Source organism: Phaseolus vulgaris, chromosome 10, assembly GCF_051622355.1.
Source record: "Phaseolus vulgaris cultivar YP4 chromosome 10, ASM5162235v1, whole genome shotgun sequence".
Lineage (NCBI taxonomy): Eukaryota > Viridiplantae > Streptophyta > Magnoliopsida > Fabales > Fabaceae > Phaseolus > Phaseolus vulgaris.
The window spans coordinates 29,806,262-29,826,295 of record NC_143507.1 but is presented as its reverse complement, the minus strand read 5'-3'; the positions used below and the strand labels follow the sequence as shown (position 1 = coordinate 29,826,295).

The following is a 20,034-nucleotide window of genomic DNA, read 5'->3' as shown; positions in this document are numbered from 1 at the left end:
TAGGGGGTGCACCCTCACTTCTGCCTACAACAACAGTGCACCCCCTGATCCAAACACACAGTTAAAGACTCAACATCGGAAAAATATTCTTTTCCATTTGAAAAGTTTGAAAAATTATATTTATTTATCTCCTTGCATCTACATTATCAATGTACCTTTTAAAACATTTCTTCCTTCCATGAGTAAGTTCCATATATCTTGATTTGGGACAAGTCTTTATGAATATTCATTTAGTCATTCATGACTATAATAACCACAACATTAAAAAATATAAATAAATAAATATAATATTATAAATTAATTTAACAATATAATGTATTACCTTAGATTTGAAGAATAAACTAGACAATGAAGAGATGTGTTTCTTTTAGTTCAACAATCTATTAATATTGATTTCACTACATTAAAAAATGATGAATGGTCAATTTTGTCTTTCTTTCTTGTTGGTATATGACTTTTCTCACATTTTCAACCATTAAATTTCATATTTTTATACTAAGTAAGAGTAGCCATATCCATATTTATTTTCCTATGAACATCATAAATTAGGATAGCGAAAACAAGTGTGTAATCAACTTTCATCCATTCCAATCATCGGCCAACAAAGTTTCTTTCACAATTTGTCCACTATCTCCATTATATTCTTTGTAAGAAGACCATTCATCACTTATAACCATCTCCTACGGTCATTTTTTTCAAACTTTTAAACCTTTTTTAGCATGACTGTGGTAGGAGCAAATCTTATTGGAGCAACAAAAAACAACTTGAATGAGTTGAAGTTATTGAACATTAACCTCTTATAGTTCCTCACAATGAAGTTTTTTTATAAAAATTAGTAGTACCTTCTCTTTTTCTTTTCTTTATTTCTTCTACAATACAAGCTACAAAAAATGTTTTTTTTTCTGCAACACAATATAGAACACACACTCTTTCTTTTACAATGAACATTGATCGAAAACTTTTTTTTCTTTCTCTTTCTTTCTTCTTCCTCTCTTTTTGTAATTTATAACTGTATGTTTATGATGGAGATCAAGAAGAAGAAGAAAATGAGGTTGAAGTTGAAGATACTCAAAGAAATATTAGCTCATCATCCTTTTTACCTCAAAGGATTACAAGGAGCAAAACTAAAGAGTTAGGAAGTAGACTTCAAATGTTTTCTTTTTTTGTAGTTTCTTTGATAGTGGATGAGGGTAGTTGTGCCAATGTGGCTAGTACAATAGTAGTAGATAAACTTGGTTTGTCTACTATCTCTCATACAAAGCCCTACAAGTTACAATGGTTAAGTGAGGTGAGCGAGATCATTGTTAACAAACAAGTCCTCATAAATTTCTCTATTGGTAAATACAAAGATGAGGTCTTGTGTGATGTTGTGCCAATGGAAGCTACACATGTTCTTTTGGGGAGGCCATGGCAATTTGATAGAAAAGTTTTTCATGATGGCTTTACCAATAAACTTTCTTTTGACTTCCATGGACACAAGGTCATATTAAAATCTCTCTCTCCAAGAGATGTCCATGAGGACCAAATTATTATGAAGAAAAAGAGGGAGAGTGAAAATACAAAAAGTTCTAAGAAGGCCATTCTTATCTCTAGCCATGAGGTCAACAAGGTAATAGTTTCTCACAATCCTATCTTTTTAGCTATTCCTAGACCTCTTGAGTTAGAAAAACTTGAGGGTAGTCCACATTGTTTGGATAATTTGGTAGAGGAATTTCATGATGTGTTTCAAGATCCTTCTAAAGGACTTCCACCTTTAAGAGGGATTGAACACCAAATTGATTTAATTCCGGGATCTTCTTTACCAAATCATCTCGCATATAGGACCAACCCAAGTGAAACTAAAGAAATTCGCCAATAAGTAGAAGAGTTAATTGCCAAAGGGTGGGTTCAAGATAGTATGAGCCCTTGTGCCATGCCTATCATACTTGTACCTAAAAAGAATGGGTCATGGAGGATGTGTTCCAATTGTAGGGCCATAAACAACATTAAATCAAATATAGGCATCCCATCCCTAGGCTTGATGATTTGTTGGATGAATTGCATGGTTCACAAATTTTTACCAAAATTGATCTTAAAAGTGGGTATAATCAAATTCGTATTAAACCGGGAGATGAATGGAAAATCGCTTTTAAGACCAACTTTGGCTTGTATGAGTAGTTAGTTATGCCTTTTGGTTTAACTAATGCACCAAGCACATTCATGCGTCTCATGCATCACGTTTTAAGACCATTCATTGGCAAGTTTGTGGTTGTTTATTTTGATGATATCCTCATTTATAGCTTGTCTTTGGTTGACCATAAGATGCATGTTAGACAAGTATTAGAAACCCTTAGGAAAAAACATTTGTATGCTAACCTTGCTAAATGTATGTTTGCACTTGATCATATAGAATTCCTAGGGTTTGTAAGTGTTAAAGGGGTGCATGTAGATCAATCAAAGGTTGTAGCAATTCAAAATTGGCCAACACCCACCAATGTGAATGATGTACGAAGCTTTCATGGTCTTGCTTCTTTTTATAGAAGGTTTGTGAAAGACTTTGGTACAATTGTCTCACCTCTCAATGATATAGTAAAAAAGGATGTGGTTTTTAAATGGGGAGAAGAGCAACAAAAGGCTTTTGATATTTTAAAAGAAAAATTAACTAATGCTTCCATTTTAGCCCTTCCTAATTTTACTAAAACATTTGAGATAGAATGTGATGCTTCGAATATAGGCATTGGGGTTGTTCTCCTTCAAGAGGGCCACCCCATAGCTTATTTTAGTGAGAAATTGAAAGGTAGTCATCTCAATTATTCCACTTATGATAAAGAATTATAAGCACTTGTTAGAGCTTTGTATACTTGGCAACATTATCTTTTTCCTAAAGAATTTGTGATTCATAGTGATCATGAATCTCTTAAATATTTGAAAAGCCAAAACAAGCTCAATAAGAGGCATGCTAAGTGGGTGGAATTCCTTGAGCAATTTCCTTATGTGATCAAGCATAAGCAAGGCAAAATTAATCTTTTAGGTTCCCAATATCTTGGGTTTGATCACATCAAGGAACTTTATCATGATAACCTTGATTTTTCTCTTATCTATCAAGAGTGTGCTAAGGGTGGACACAAAGATTTTTTTTATACAAGATGACTTTCTTTTTAAAGGTAAAAGACTTTGTGTGCCCCAAAGCTCTATTAGACAATTTCTTGTTAGAGAAGCACATGAGGGTGGATTAATGGGACATTTTGGGGTAGCCAAGACTTTAGATGTTTTACATGAGCATTTCTTTTGGCCTCATATGCAAAAATCTGTTCATAATTTGTGTGATAAATGTATTGCATGTTGTAAGGCTAAATCTAGAGTGCAACCCCATGGTTTATATACCCCTCTTCCTATCCCTACAATACCTTGGGTTGATATTTCTATGGATTTCATCTTAGGACTACCCAAGACATCAAAGGGTAAGGATTCCATCTTTGTGGTAGTGGATCGTTTTTCAAAAATGGCACATTTTATTCCTTGCCACAAAGTGGATGATGCATGTCATATTGCAAATCTCTTATTCAAGGAAGTTGTTCATTTACATGGACTTCCTAGAAGTATAGTATCCGATAGGGATTCCAAGTTCTTGAGTCACTTTTGGAAGACCTTGTGGGGGAAACTTGGCACTAAACTTTTATTTTCTACTACTTGTCACCCCCAAACCGATGGTCAAACTGAAGTGGTAAATCGAACTTTGGGAAAAATGTTGCGATGCTTTATTTCCAGGAATCCAAGGGTTTGGGAGAATTTACTACCACATGTTGAGTTTGCTTATAATCGAGTAGTAAATTCTACCACATCCCATTCTCCTTTTGAGATTGTGTATGGGTTCAACCCCCTCACACCTCTTGATCTTCTTCCTATTCCTATACTTGATGATGTATTATGCAAGGATGGTTTTGAAAAGGCTTCTTTTATAAAAGATTTGCATAACGACATCAAGATACGAATTGAGAAGAAAGTTGGCAAGTATGTTGAACATGCCAACAAAAGGAGAAAAGCATTATTATTTGATGTTGGTGATTGAGTTTGGCTTCACTTGAGAAAGGATTGTTTTCCTAATCAAAGGAAGTCCAAATTTATGCCTTGAGGAGATGGACCTTTTCATGTCCTAAAGAGAATTAATGATAATGCTTATGAGTTAGATATGCCTGATACGTTTCTTGGCAGTCATACCTTTAATATCAATGATCTAACTCCTTTTTTCTGCAGGTCTTCAGAATTCGTGGTTGAATTCTCTCCAACTCGGGGAGTATGATGGAGATCAAGAAGAAAAAGAGAATGAGGTTGAAGTTGAATATGCTCAAAGACATATTAGCTCATCATCCTTTTTACCTCAAAGGATTACAAGGAGCAAAACTAAAGAGTTAGGAAGTAGACTTCAAATGTTTTCTTTTTTTGTAGTTTCTTTTGTATAAAATTTAAAATACATAGAGTAGTGTTTAGGAAGGTGCTAAAGAGGGAAACCTAAGACACCTCTTGTGTAAAGCATCTATAGGCGTTAGCTTTAGGAAAAGTCTAGAACGTGCCCCTTCACTCTCCATTTTAGGCGCTAGAAGTGGAAGAGTTATAGGCAACCTTGAAAAGCTTCTCTTGTAAGCTTCTTTGTAATTGATGACCAGTCTTTATCCCTATAAAAGGAGGGCTTGAGTCCTTGAAATAATAGAATTGATATTTTGAGTAAAGAACCTCTCCCAAATTGGTGAGTGAATTGAGAGAGACTTGTGTCTTCTTCTCTTCTAGTCTTATCTTGAGTGCATTCTTGGACTCTCAAGTGGCGGCAACTACACTCATCTTGAAGGCTTTCATCCTTCAAGTGGCGTGCACATCTCCAAGAGCTACAACCACATAAGTTTCCTAGTTCTGTTCATCTTTTTCATCCATTTCCATTCTAAAACAAACTCTAAAACATGTCTTTGATGTTTCTAGTCATTTCAATCGGTAGAACTTGCTTATTTTGTGTTTTTTTGTTTGGTAGTTTCTTCTAGCTTGTTGTTCTTGTGATTGTGTTTGAGTTTCCTTGTGTTTTAATCGGTTCATTTGAGTTTCCGTGTGTTTTAATCGGTTCATTTGCATTCTAGCTTGTTTTAACGGTTCATATGCCATATTATGGGTTTCTATATGAGTTTGGCTTGGTTACTTGTGATTTGGTGAGTTCTTGAATGTTAAGAACATTGATCCAATTCTTAGAAAGTTCCTAATCATATTCCAACTCTTGTTGAATCCATAACATGTCCATATTATATCTCTATCATGTTATTGGAATCATATCAGTTTATCTCTCTGTTCTCTTAAAATCTTGGATATTTGAAAAGTATCTAAGATCACTAATAAGTAATATATAGATTATTTGTAACTTCTTTCTTTTTCATTTTATTCTTTTTAATTAGAAAGGATTCACCTATCATTTTGAGTTAAGACACGTGTTTAAGAGGCTAGACTGCGTCATCTCTAATGTGTCCAAGAACTGCATCACGTTTGCCACAAAATGATGTATCTACTGTCATTCATGCATTCGGTGTGTGTCCGTGATACGTCTGAAATGCAAAAACACGACTTGGAAGTCATCTAAGAGCTTCATAAAAAATGTCAAATGATGATGGTTCTCCAAAAACAATCATTGATGCTTGAATGGTGGCATTTGTAAAATTTTCTTCAACTTTGCAACAACAATAATGTCAAAACTGTCATCAGAACAAAAATATGATGATAGTTGCATTTGAATCATTGTATGTGCACTACGATGATGATTATACAACCTAATATTTTTTTATTTATACTTTGGGTGTGTTTCTTCTTCCTCCACTTTCACCTCCTCTCCTTTGTGCATGTCATTATAGTTCCTTTTTGTTGAGTGTTTTTGTGGAAAATAACGGGGTGATTCGACATCAATGGGCATGATAATTTCATATAAGAAAGTCAAGATAGAACTTTCAACTCAAAACCTTAAGGCATGGGATATGTGGGTTTTCTTTCTTATGTATTGCTCTTCAAGCACATTCCTACTCAATGTGGGATAAACTGAAACTTGGAATCCTAACAATCACCCTTTCAAGTGCAAGTACTTCCACATTGGTACTTCCGCACAAGCAGCAGTGGTTACCCACTTGTACCATCTTTTTTATTAGAGTGGGACACACTTACCTGAAACTCCTTATCAAGAAGACTTTCGATACAAGGAATCCTAACAATACAACCACTCACATGACCACTTGTACCGCCATTTTTATCACAAAGGGAGACGCTTACCTAAAACTGCTTGTCATGAAGACTTTCGATACAAGGAATCCTTACAATACAGGATTTAACCACTCACATGCTTGATGCTCACTACACTATTTTGTTGAATTTTTTATTGGAAAATGTGAGGATGATTTGACACCAATGAGCCATGAACATTTCATATAAGAAAGTCAAGACACAACTTTCAACCTAAAACCTTAAGTCATTGGGTATGTGGGTCTTTTTTTTTTTATATATTGCTCACATTCCTACTCGATGTGGGAGAAACTCACACTTGGAATCCTAACACTTTGTTTTTCCCTTCTTTGTCACCACCACTCTTCATCATATTCTTGTCTCCTCATTCTTCGTTGTCGTAAAAGATAATTCTATTCTTACCTTCGCCTATCGCATTTGTCGTCGATCATTCACTTTTCTTCATCTTCACACCTTCATTTTTTTTCCACTCCTCAATGGGGTTGTTATTGTTGGTTAGTTACGCTGGTTCAATCTCTCATTATTGTCATTACATCTACTCACACTCCTCACCGTTGTCGTTGTCACAACCTATCCCCACTACCACCACCTCAAAATTGTAGTATTGGTGTCGTAATTAAATAATTTGTAAAGTTTGAATTATGTATATGAGGACGGTTTTGCAAAGAATTATCTTTGTAGGTGATATATTTGACGATGGTTTGAATTGTTATTGAAAATCTCATTTTTCAACAATGACTCAATCAACGAGGTTGTAGAACTATCACTAGAATGTGATTTAAATTGTTAGTGATGTCATTCACATTGTAGGGAAGATCAAGAAAGTGAATTAGGACATCGATGAAGAAAAAGATAGGGCTTATATATGATTCGAGTATATTTATCTTACAATAAGGTGGCAATGAAATGAGGGTGCTTTGGAGAATAGAAGACTGTTGCTGGAAAGCTGTGAAAAGAAATAACACATAGAATTTAAAATAACACATTGAAAAGAAATTGTCAAACTTACATTTCATATTAATAGACAAAGGTATTTTGTCATCTTTATTTATCTTCTTAAACATATTCTTTAATCTTGTAGGTCCTCTACCAATTTTTGAATGGGAAACTTTATCATCTGCCATGTTCCTGTTATCAAAAAAATATGATAAGCATCAAGAATATGAAATATAATTAAAATGAAATATATTGTAAAACTAAACATGAATCACATGTACATACAAATATATATTCCTTCATCATGATCATTTCGAGTTGCATGTACAACATCAGCAACATCGTCGTACTCTTTATTGATGGTCGTTCTTGTAAGTGATTCAATCTCACAAATGTCATTGTTTGTATCTTCTGGGTCATTATGTTTTTTTTTTCCATGTAGCACAACAGACCAGTGGTCAGACGTAGGATCTTGGATATAGAAAACTTGGGAAGCTTGATGTGCCATTATAAATGGTTCGTCATGATAACTTATCTTTCGAAAGTCAACCAAAGTCATTCCTGATTCATCAACTTTGACACCAGTCTTATTGTCAACCCACTTGCATTTGAAAACAGGTACAGTAAACTTGGTATAATTAACTTCCCAAATCTCTACTATGACACCATAATAAGGCATTGATCCCACAACAGGATTTTGATCCTTTGCAGTTGAAAACTGCATAGACTCTGCCTCCAAGGTGACTCTGCTATTTTGCACTGTACTCCTATCATCTCGAGACTTTGTGTAAAACAAACAACCATTTACTTCATAGCCAGAACAACATAAAACATTAAATTTGAGACCGTTTGCAAGCCATGTTAATGTTTCAGATGCTGATGGATCATTCATTATTAGTTGCTTAAACCATGACAAGAAAGTTTTGTTATGCTCAATTAACACCCATTTTTCTGATTGTCTTGGATTTTTATATTTGACAATGTCTTTGTGTGTATCTAAGTATGGTAACACCTCATCAGTGTTATTCAAGATATACAAGTGTGCTTGCAGAACGTCTTCTCTAGATTTGCTTATGACATGTACACCTCTTGAAGATTTACTTATGAATCTACGAGAGTGCCAACCTTTTTCAGGAACTCCTATACATTTGGCTTTTGACATGTACTCAGAACAAAACTCAATAGATTCTTCTGAAATGTATCTTTCAATAATGGAAGCTTCTGGACGACATTGATTCTTCACATATCCCTTCAAAATCTTCATGTATCGTTCAACTGGATACATCCATCGCATATAAACTGGCCCACACAATCTAATTTCTCTTACAAGATGAACAACCAAGTGTACCATAATATCAAAAAAAGATGGAGGAAAAAACATCTCGAGTTGACACAAGATAACAATTACTTCTTCTTCAAGTTCATCCTACTTCTGAGAGTCAATCTCTTTACTACATATGGAATTGAAAAATGAACATAGTCGAGTGATTGCATGCCTAACATTTTTGGGCAAGATTCCACGAATAGCCACCGGTAGTAATTGTTGCATTAGAACGTGACAATCATGTGACTTTAAGCCAATTAGTTTCAAATCATTCATAGATACAAGACTCTTCACATTTGAATAGTAGCCTTGTGGTACCTTAACACCTTTAAGACATTCACAAAAACTTGTTTTCTCTTTCTTTGACAAAGTGTAACACGCTGCAGGCAAGTATGTACGTTTACCAACTTCTCTCGGTGCCAATTCCTCTCGTATATTCATTTCAATCAAATCCAGACGTGCATTCACACCATCCTTTGTTTTGCCTTTAATGTTCAGAAGTGTTCCAATTAGACTGTCACACACATTCTTCTCTACGTGCATTACATCTAGACAGTGTCTAACATCTAACTTACACCAATACGGAAGATAAAAAAAGATTGATCTCTTCTTCCATATTTCACTCACAGTTTGCTTCTTCTTCATTTTTCCAAAAGTCACATTAACATTTTTTATTTTTTCATAAATTTCAACACCACTTAAGGGAGTGGGACAAATGTCATGTTCTTGGTATCCGTTAAAAGCTTTTTTCAATCGACGATACGGATGATATTTCTTTAGAATCTACGATGCCCAAGATACACGGTTTTTCTTCCATGTTTCAACTGCTCATAAGATGTCTTGTCTTGACATATTGGACATGCTCTATGGCCTTTCACACTATAACCTGACAAGTTCCCATATGCAGGGAAGTCATTGATAGTACAAAACAACATCGCATGCAATCAGAAAGATTCATTTTTAAACGCGTCAAACACATCAACCCCTTCATTCCACAATAATTTCAAATCTTCAATCAATGGATTAAGATAAACATCTATGTCATTTCCAGGTTGTTTTGGACCAGAGATCATCATAGATAACATCATGTATTTGCGCTTCATACACAAAGCAGGAGGTAAGTTGTACATCACTAACAAAACGGGCCATGAACTATGATTACTACTTAAATTTCCAAAGGGATTCATTCCATCAGTTGCCAATCCAAGTCTTAAGCTTCATGATTCTTTTCCAAATTCAGGAAATTCTTTATCAATATTCTTCCACTGCAAAGAATCAGCAGGATGACGAAGTAGTCCATCACTTTTTCTATTATCTGCATGCCACCTAAGTTTTTTAGCATCATTTGTATTTGCAAACAAACGCTTAAGCCTAGGAATTATTGGAAGATACCAAACAACCTTAGCAGGAGGACCTTCCTTTGTGAATTCATCAATTTCATCATTCTGACCAACTTTAACTTTATAACGTGACAAACCACACCTGGGACATCTTCTTAAATCTTCATACTCATTTCTGTATAAAATACAATCGTTAGGACATGAATGTATTTTTCTATACTCCATACCCATTGGACAAAGTATTTTTTTTTGCCTCATAATTTCGATTGGGCAAGGTATTTCCTTCTGGAAGCATGTCCTTAAGCAATTGAAGCAATTCTGTAAAACTTTTGTCGGTCCATCCATTCATTGCCTTGAAATTCATCAACCTTAACACTGCTGATAATCGTGTGAAGTTAGAACCAGGATACAAAGGAGTCTCTACATCATTAGACATATTTTCGAAAACTGCATTAGCAAAAGATTCTGCTCCCACGTCACGAATCATGTCTTCTAATCTATCATCCATTGAGAAACGAACTTCCTCCGAACCTCCATGCACACTTGGCAAGTCTAATAATTCACCATGCCACGTCCATGTTGTATAACTTTTCAAAAATCCATCACACAAAAGATGTTCTCTAATTTCGGAAACACTCAATATCCTTCCATTTAAACAATTAACACAAGGGCACCTTATCCTTACTCCATTCTTATAACAAACGACATTATGTTCTGCGAATTGTATGAATTCTTCCACCCCTTTTTCGTAAGTATCACTTATTCATGGTGTATTAATCCAACTTCGATCCATAGAACTGGTAAATTAAGAACCAGTGTGAACTTAGAACCAATGCGTTCAATAAGTAATCATTAACAAATAAATCAAAATTGCCGAAGGTCGGACACCTCCGGACTCAGAACCAGTGCGTTCAATATGTCAAAACAATATATAACTCTTAAAAAATAAATCAAAATTGTCGAAGGTCGGATACCTCCGGACTCAGAATCAGTGTGGTCAATATCTCAAAAACAATATATAATCATTCAAAATTAAATCAAAACTGCCGAAGGTTGGACACCTTCGGACAGAATCAGTTCATTTAATATATAGAATCAATATCTAACTCAAAATAAACACTTTCAAAATATAGTTAATAAAAAATAAAAATATACTAACCTTAGTAGAGGCGGTGATCGCGGTCGGAGGGCACAGTGACGCAGCTCGGAACGCACGGTGGTCACAATGGCGCGACTTTGAAGGAACGGTGGACGATATGTGCAGAACGGCGGCTGTCTCGGCGCGGTCAGGTTCGGCAACGTGGGCGGCAGTCGCGGGTCGCGGCAGGGTCGCGACAGGGTGCGGGGGTTGCGCGCGGCAGGGTCGGCAGGATGCGGTGGTGGTCGCTGGTAGGTTTGCGGTGCCGGTCGTGGTTGGTGGCAGGTTCGCGGCAGCGGGGTCCCAGTAACGGCTAGTCGCGCGCGGTCGGTGGCAGGGTCGCACTCGGTCAGCAGTGGCGCTCGGTCGGCAGTGGCGCTCGGTCGACGGTGGCGTTCGGTCAGCAGGGTGTGTCTTGCGGAGGCGCAATCGCAAGGGTTCTAGAGGGCGTGTGAGAAAGAAGGAGAAGTTTGTGAATGAATATGGGAGCGAGAGAAGAGTGTTTAAAACTTCAGCTTTTAACGACGGTTCTCGAAGAACCGTCTTCGAAACCTGACTTTTAACGACGGTTCTTGGCGCGAACCGTCGTTGTTTATTGCCTTCCAGTTTTTAACGACGGTTCTGGAACGAACCGTCGTTAAAAGTCTAAAAATAATTCTAAAAAATTACAGGATTGCCACCACGTCATTTTTAACGATGGTTATCTTCAAACCGTCTTTGAAGGGTGTCGTTATTGAAGAATTTTGTACTAGTATGAAAAAACAAGGGACTGTTGGTTCATTTTTGTAAATTGCATGGAGAGGGAGAAGTTTTTCAGAGATGGGTGCCAATGGACTCTAAAGGAGAGGAAACACAATTTCTTCAGTTGCAGCCATTGGAAAAGTTGATAGCAGCGATTTTACTACTGTTGTTGCGGTTTTCCACCATCTCAAGGCGCAAAAGAGATGTGGAATGAAGTAGGGATTTTGGAATCCCCTGGATGGCCAACCATGATGGAAACTATTTGACAGTTCTGGTTATAGGCTTTAAATGAACTGCTTTGTTTTTAAGGAAGCTTTTAAATATTGATTTTGAAGTTCCTCAAGTGTTAGTAATGATGGAATGTAGTAGGGAGGGATTATGATAGGTTTATTTTGGAATTTTTTAAGGGTTGGAGCACCCCTAAAGTGTCCCTATATAATTTGATTGATTCTTTGCTGATTAAAAGAAACAAGAAAACACGACCAAGCTAAGATAAGTTTCGGAAGAGGAACTCTCCTCTAAAATGAAAACCTTGCATCATGACTCTAATGGTGTATATGTTTGGCAACAATATCATGGATAGGAAAACACATATTACATGCTAGAATTAGATTGTTAACTGAGCTGCAAAATTTGTATCTGGAACTAATAGGCATTGTAATTATCGAGACAATGTTAGTCGAGCTAGGGCATTATGTGATTGAAACGTTTGTAGAAGTACTTTGAAAGTCTAATTAATATACTATGTAAATAGAATATAGATGTGTTTAAATAGGTTGAGCACCTTTAGTGTCTCCTTTAGTTTATATTCTTTTTTAGTTGATAAAGAAATAATATTGTCTCTCTAGTCTAGTTTCTTTGAGAATTTATTTTCTAACTACATATAACGAAGAGCTTAAATTTATTTAGAAAATCATACACTACTTTGTACTTGGATAAAATGATAGTACAATAGAAATATGAATATGATAAGTATAGAGTACAAGGGAGAAGACTTAAATTATCCACACCTTATTATAACATATTAAGTGAAACATGATATAAAGATTTGAATGTATTTTACACTAATCTTTGGTGTGTGAGAATGTAAATGTAAATTTCACAATAATCTTGCTTGCTCAAGTGATGATTGCACATCAACCTCATCATCCCCGTTCACTTCCAAGAATTCTTTAAACGTCATCTCACGATATTTCTTTAGATGTTTTTCATCAACAAACTTTGCGTTAGGGTTGATCAATCTGTCCAGTGAAGGTCCATGAAGGCCAACCACAGATATCCTTTGCACCTTATTGTTGTCAACAATAACTCGATGGATGTGACTCTTATACATCCCATTGGTTAAGATCTACAATTGATTGATGTTAAAAACATAAGTCAAATGGTGAGAAGGAGCAAAAAGGTTTATTAATAATAAGGCATTAAAAGAAAGATGATGGAGGAAAAAAATTTGTTTCACAAAGAATGAAATAAATTAAGTAACACACTTAAGAGGTGTGCTTCAACCTTTATAAAAAAAAAATCATGTTACATAATCTACAACCAAATCATGTAGTCCAACAAATAACAAAACAGTAGTCCAATAATAACAAGTGTGTTTCTTCCTGCACCCCTATATGCTTTGAAATACCCTAATTACCCTTGATAGTTTTGGATGATTATGGAATAGGATGTTGTGTAAGCAAAAGATGTTTCCAAAATAAGAAATTCAAAAGACAAAAAAATCCATTCTTTCCATAACATATTTTCTGGACTTCGAAAAGATAAATTCAGAATTCATAAAATGTGTTATGGAAAGTATGTTCCAAAAACATTTCAAAAAGAACAATCTATAAGTATTTTTAAAAAGGGTAAAACAGTCTTTTCCAAAAAAAAAATATGCGGTGCAAGGAGAAAGTTGTTAGAGTGCAGAAAGAAAATCCTAATAAAGAAAGAGATGTGTTACAACCTTAAAACTGGTCAAAAAAGAAAATCAGTTAAACATTCCTACTATATGTGCTCACAATAAGAAGACACCTACAACAACAAAAAATAATCAAGTATCTATAAATCATACAAACTATTTTATGGAGAAAATAATTTGAATAAAAGTAACCTCAAGTTGATCACCAAGCTGGATGAGGATGGCATGATGAGGAATATAGGCATTAATCCAGTTTCCTTTGTGGGAAAGAATTTGGAGACCACCATTTACATCTTGAACAAGTGTAATTATAAAGCCAGGGTCAGTGTGTTGAGGCAAGCCAACAGCTCCCTTGGATTTGGCATTGGGTGGATAAAGGTTCATGGCCAGTACATCAAACCCTGACTTCAATTCCAATGCCTTCTCTACAAAGTGTTCTTCAAACCCTAAGCTTTTAGACACTGCCCTCGCCAATTCAATTACTATCCTTCTCATTTCTTTGCCATATTCTTCTAAAATTTTGCTGATGCACCAAATAACCCAAAACAACTTCAAATATATGGAAGAGGGGATGCCATAATAATTAAACCTAGATAGATACCTTTCTCATCAGATTTATATATGCTGGAGAGTAATTTACAAATTGTATTATTTTATTTTGCGGAATTAAGAACATTTTTTTTAAGAACACTTAAGGTTTAAAATCTTCTTAAAGTTTTTTACAAGAAACCTTGATAAAGATAGCCGTGACATTAAGTATACGCAAAACAAACATTATTAAAAAATTATTAAATAAAAATTAATTTAGAAAAAAATAATAATTAATTGTTATATTAATTAAATTATATACTATTTTAAAGATTAAACAAAATTAATAATATCTAAATTAGTTTCTGTTATTAATAAATAGTTTTTAAATTGGTATCTAATTAGTTACCTAGGATCTAGCTATTAATTATTTAAATCTTGGTAGATAATATTATATACCAATTTAGAAACTATTTAGTAATAATAGAAACTAATTTAGATATCATTATTTTTTTTAATCTATTAAATAATATATAATTTAGTTAATATATCTTTATCTCTAAAATTAGTTTATATTTAATTAATTTTTTTAGTGACTTTAATCATCGTAAAAATAAACTTGATTAATGTTGATCTAAATAATTGTAATTCACTTCAACTAAAAATAATATATAATCTATTTTAGTGAATGAAGATAAAGTTATCAGAATTAAGGTGTAATATTTTTCTTTATTGAACCAATGAATTATATTTTGAAGTAAACATAAAATTATAGATAACTATATAATTTTCTAAATAAAATAATAACAATTAATTTGAAAATGTTAACATAACTATAGATAACTATATTTTAGAAAGGTTATAAAAGTGTAATAAAAGAGTAAATGAGATGACAGCTAAAATTTTAAAAATGACAGATATAAAAGCTTAATGTATATTTATGTATGAAAAAGTATATTTTGAGAGTTGTGATGAGAAATGATATTTTGGGTAAAAGGGGTGACCAATTGAACAAGTGGAAACACCTTAGAACATAAAGGGAGATAGAGAAATAAGTTTTGTGTAGTTATTATGTACCTGAAACCAGATGGGTTGGAAGGAAAATGAGATTGAGGATGCGCAACAACCTTCAGATATTCCCTGTTTTCCCCAGTGGAGGAGTTTAGTTCCCATCTGATTCTATCCGATGGACTTCTTTTGCTGTAGATCCTTCTCTCATTCAATGTTGTTTGATCAAAGAAATCAGAAACTCCATTTAATATATTGTCAAATACTCCATCTGGGATGCTATGGTTTACCAACTGCATACATATTAAACAATGAGAAACTATATATATATATATATATATATATATATATATATATGTTGTAATATGCAGCTTGCTTTACTTGGTATGGAGTTGCACGGATTTTTGATGGACCAAGTTGTTGTAATGAGTGAGAGTATAACAAGGTTTTTGGGAGGAAGATTTTTTGTTAAAATTAATTAACTATTAAAGTTAGTTACAAGTTATTTAAATTCTAAAATTGATAAATACTTGATATATAGTTAATTAGATATTAAAATTATTTATTATAAAAAAAAATTAGAGAAAAAAAAGAGCAAAGACAGTTTACATAGAAGAAGCCATATTCTAGGCAAGCATGACGGAGGCATTGAAGGGCATGCAGTTGCTGATTAGGGCTATCAGAGAAGAGAAGAGAGTAATCAATAGTGGGTATTTCATCATCACAGGCTGAGTAAAGATCAGCATGATGAAGATGTTCTATCACTGCAAGCTCTGAGAAATTAGCATTGGAGAAAATAGGTTCAGAAGACTGAATTTGGGATGCAAAGGAACTTATTTCAGCCATTATAATCAAAGATTGAGAGTGAAAGAGAAGCTATACTTTGGTAGTAACTTATATCATGTCTCAGATGCATAAGCACTGCAGCTATATATTTCCTCTACCCCTACGGTGATTGTCACATTAGCATTTAATATCAACTTCTCAACTATACCATTAAATGTGTTACGTGTTTTTTTAGTATTTCTTATGATAAGAAAGCAATTTGTATGTGACTAAAACATAAATTGTATGTGACTTTCCAACATAAATTCTCCAAAATAAATATGTTCAAATAAATAAAAAAATATCACAAATATCCAGATAAAATCCAATACGTAACTTACTAAAAATATATTTTACATTTTTGTTATATTAGTCAGTGTCCAAAAAAGTTTTATAGTTTCCACGTTTGACTTTAACATTAATTAAACTGATGTATACTGCCTTGCATTATTATTGTTCATTAGTCTCCGCATAAAAGAAATAAAGATAATTATGTTTAGAGTCTTTTTCAAATTTGTGTAATTTTAATTAAGCTCTAATTAAAAAAATTATTTAATTTAGGAACTTAATGATTTTTTTTTAATAAAATCTGACTTAAAAATATCTAAATTTATAATAAATTTAATACTTAATTAAGTTTAATTATTATAATTAATATTTATTAGTCCGGTACTTTTTTATCAATAAGAATAAATAAAATAAAATGAGAAACTTTTATAAAAAAAGTAACAAGACCAAAGTACACAACACCTTGTTTTTGTTATCCCCAATAATAGAACTCGGTAGAAGATCGACTCTTCCCAACTGGAGTTCCAACAAACTCAACAAATCAATCAGAACCTTATAGAAAATGACTAAAAAGATCTAGACATGACTACATTAGAGCAAGAAAATCATCCCTCCAAAAGGCCCTAACAATCTTTTAGCCAAAATAGCAATAGAAAATACCTCGCAAAATGAAGAAGCCCCCACACAAAAACCACCCTACAACCTTCTTCTTTTGACATGGATCTAAATTCCCAAATGCATCATTAACCATGACACGTATGGGATCATGACCTGAAACTTTATGCTCATTTGATTGGAAAATTGAAAGTGTTTCAATCGTATTTTGTACAAAAATTGTCTTGTCATGTAGAGGCCAAAATGTATAACCTTTTGGAAAATGATGAAGAATGAAGTGCTCAAATGTTGCTTCTCGAGTTTGCCATTTTTTGAGATTGAATTTCGGATATGGACAATTTATCTTACCCTCAACGCTCTTATTAGTAAATGCAAGGTCCAAAAATTTATTCAATCCTGATATGTATTTCGAGACATGTTATAATCCAAGACTTATCCATATCTAAATGGAATTGTTTGATAAAAATAAAGCAAACTTATCACGAAAGTTTAAAAAAAAAAACATGTGTCAACAAGAGCATTAGAATGCGTAGAAGAATAAGAGTAGAGAAAGTGTATAAAGAAGTTGTACAAATTTAGTGTATGAAGAAGATATGAAAGTGGTAAAAAAAGTAACCTTCACTATTAGTACGTAGTTGAAGGAGAAATAGTATATGACGGAATATGGTACCAAGAACCTATGAAGTGCCTATCATTAATTAACAACAAAAATTACAACAAAAAATTTACGTACCTGTGACTTTTTTAAGTGACTAGAAATAACTTCAATAACTGCACGCTATTGACGGATGTGGGCATAAAAGATCCACCAGCTGAGGAAGTCTGTAGGAGGTTGGCTGGCGGTGGAACAGAGGAAAGAAAAGGGGAGTAGCTGTTGGTGAACATTCACGGCACGCTATTGGCGGATGTGGGCATAAAAGAAGGTTGGTGCAGGAGCAGGGTCTGGTCAAACTCGTGTGTGCAGTTTGGCATGATCCCGATGATACTGGTGGTTCCTTGGTGACTGTTGCTAGCAGCAGGAACTAAGGTCTTGCGGAAGGTGCTTCTAACGGGCCGGGGTTGCACGACTCTGTATCAGCCCTTTACAGACGCTATGTTACTTTGATCATGGGTGTGTTTATGTTGGAGTTGTGAGGAACCACCTCTTGAAAAGGTCCAATTAATTTGTAATTAGGTCGATGTTTATTCTTGATAAGCTATATACTTCTATGCTTTTGACTCAGGTAGGTTTTGTAGTGGTTAGTTTTACAACCTGGCTAAACTTCTGCTTTGGTGTTGCTCCTTGTTGGGCTTGGGTTGACTGGTGAGGCAGGTTGTTTGGAGTCTTGAGTGATGAAGGTCAAGTGAACTGGCTGGGGTTGTGCATGGAGTGTTGAGTGGAAGGATGTATGGTGTGGTGCTTAAATAGCTGAGTGAGGAGTTCTTTGGAACCTCCGGATGGGGTCTTAAGATTGTAACCATTGTCCTTTTGGAGTTGTTGTCGACAATGAAGAAGTGCTCCTATGGATGGACTGGTATGGATGTTGTTGCACTTATCTAGCTGTAAGTGGTGCCTAGGTTATTACCTCTGCTGTCTGATTGCCTTTAGCAATTGATTGGGGTGATAGGGGCCTCTGGTTCTGGATGACACATTTGATGTGGCTGGGTGTTGGGTTGGGTTGGTGGCCTTTGTAGTTGGTTCTTGGTTTTATGTGTTGTTGGAAGGTATCTGAATGTCACAGAATGTTGTGGTTCGGTTGTTGGTCTCATTATGTGCATTATGACGTGGCTATTGTGAAGTAGTGTGGATGGGACATGATGGCTAGTTGGATTTTTGTGATTTTTTGGTTGGGAGTGATGAAAGGTGGCATGAAGTAGAAGTGGACCACGCTTGGTGTGTGTGCAGGTTTTTGGGCTCGTTAACAACAACAATTTCTCCTTATCCATTTAATTAAGAAGATTCAAATGTGAACATGGAGGTACCTTTGGTCAGAAGGTATTGAGAAGCAATCTGAGGCTGTGTTTTATGGTTGAACATAGCTGCTATGCTGGAGATCTCCCTATCAGTAAACGTTAAGTGGTCATTTTTGTTTTATGCTTTTATGCTAATTCTATGTAATTCATTTGATGTGGGGTAAGGGGTTCTAAATAGCTTAAGTTACTTATTTTATGTTTTTGCTCTGTTTATCTATTTGCTTAAGTTATGTGTGCTCTTGTATACGGATTGGGACACCCCTTAAGTGTCTCTTTTTTATTTTATTTATTCTTTGCTGATAAAAAAAAAACTTCAATAACTGTAAATCTATATTTGTTTTCACCAGCAAACAAAGTATTTGGAAGGTAAAGAAGAATAATGTGTTACTTAAACTCAAACTACTTCTGATAGGAGTAATCTTAGCACAAAAAGTCAAAAGGAATAGACACAATCAAAAAAGTCCAACAAAGAATATATGTATATTCTATCTTGAATTTTGGATAAGATGCATCAACATCTACTTCTAAAAAAACAAAAAGTTATTATCAACAAAGAAACCGCTTAAAAAAAAACAAAAAGTTATTATCAATAAATAAAGTTGCAACTTGCATAAATACTAAATCAAAACATAAATGATAAAAATTGAGAATATGATAAATTTTAAATAAAAGAAATATTACATACTATCTATGCAATCGCAAAATTTATTACATACTATAAATTATATGGCTTAACCAAAAACTGTAAATATAAAACCACATATTACATCTATTACTATTGTAACACAACTACAATGAATCCACGCATATCATCAACATCTAATTATTAACTAATCTATATACTATACCAATTCTCCAATAAGTTATAATAGATGTCAGTATTTAATGGAGGTTATTTAGTGGAGGTTAATATAACTCTAGGAACTGATTTAATTAATGGAGGTTTTTTCTAAAACCTCAAGAAAATAACGGAGGTTTTTTAACCTTAGGTAAATTCCAAAGGTTTATTCTAAAACCTCAGCAAAATAACAGAGGTTTTTTTAACCTTCGTTAATTTTCAAAGGTTTATTCTAAAACCTCAACAAAATAATGGAGATTTTTTTAACCTTCGTTAATTTAAAAAGGTTTATTTTAAAACCTCTGCAAAATAACATAGGTTTTTTAAACCTTCGTTTATTTCCAAAGGTTTATTTTA

General features: G+C 34.2%; 1 protein-coding gene across 2 annotated transcripts; it reads right to left on the bottom strand.

Moving 5' to 3' along the window:
• Window positions 1–12,619: 12,619 nt before the first annotated feature.
• LOC150024714 (2-oxoglutarate-dependent dioxygenase 19-like) lies at window positions 12,620–18,526 on the bottom strand. 2 transcript variants are annotated; one of them, XM_090296009.1, is made up of 4 exons: window positions 17,620–18,526; window positions 15,228–15,451; window positions 13,815–14,145; window positions 12,620–13,067 (listed from the first exon to the last, which is right to left on the bottom strand). In XM_090296009.1, the coding sequence occupies exons 3-4, from the start codon at window positions 14,115–14,117 to the stop codon at window positions 12,819–12,821; spliced, it is 552 nt and encodes a 183-aa protein (XP_090152135.1). In that variant the 5' UTR covers window positions 14,118–14,145; window positions 15,228–15,451; window positions 17,620–18,526; the 3' UTR covers window positions 12,620–12,818. The 2 variants fall into 2 exon arrangements, with proteins under 2 accessions (XP_090152135.1, XP_090152134.1); XM_090296008.1 differs by lacking the exon at window positions 17,620–18,526 and adding an exon at window positions 15,768–16,085.
• Between the last annotated feature and the right edge of the window lie 1,508 nt (window positions 18,527–20,034).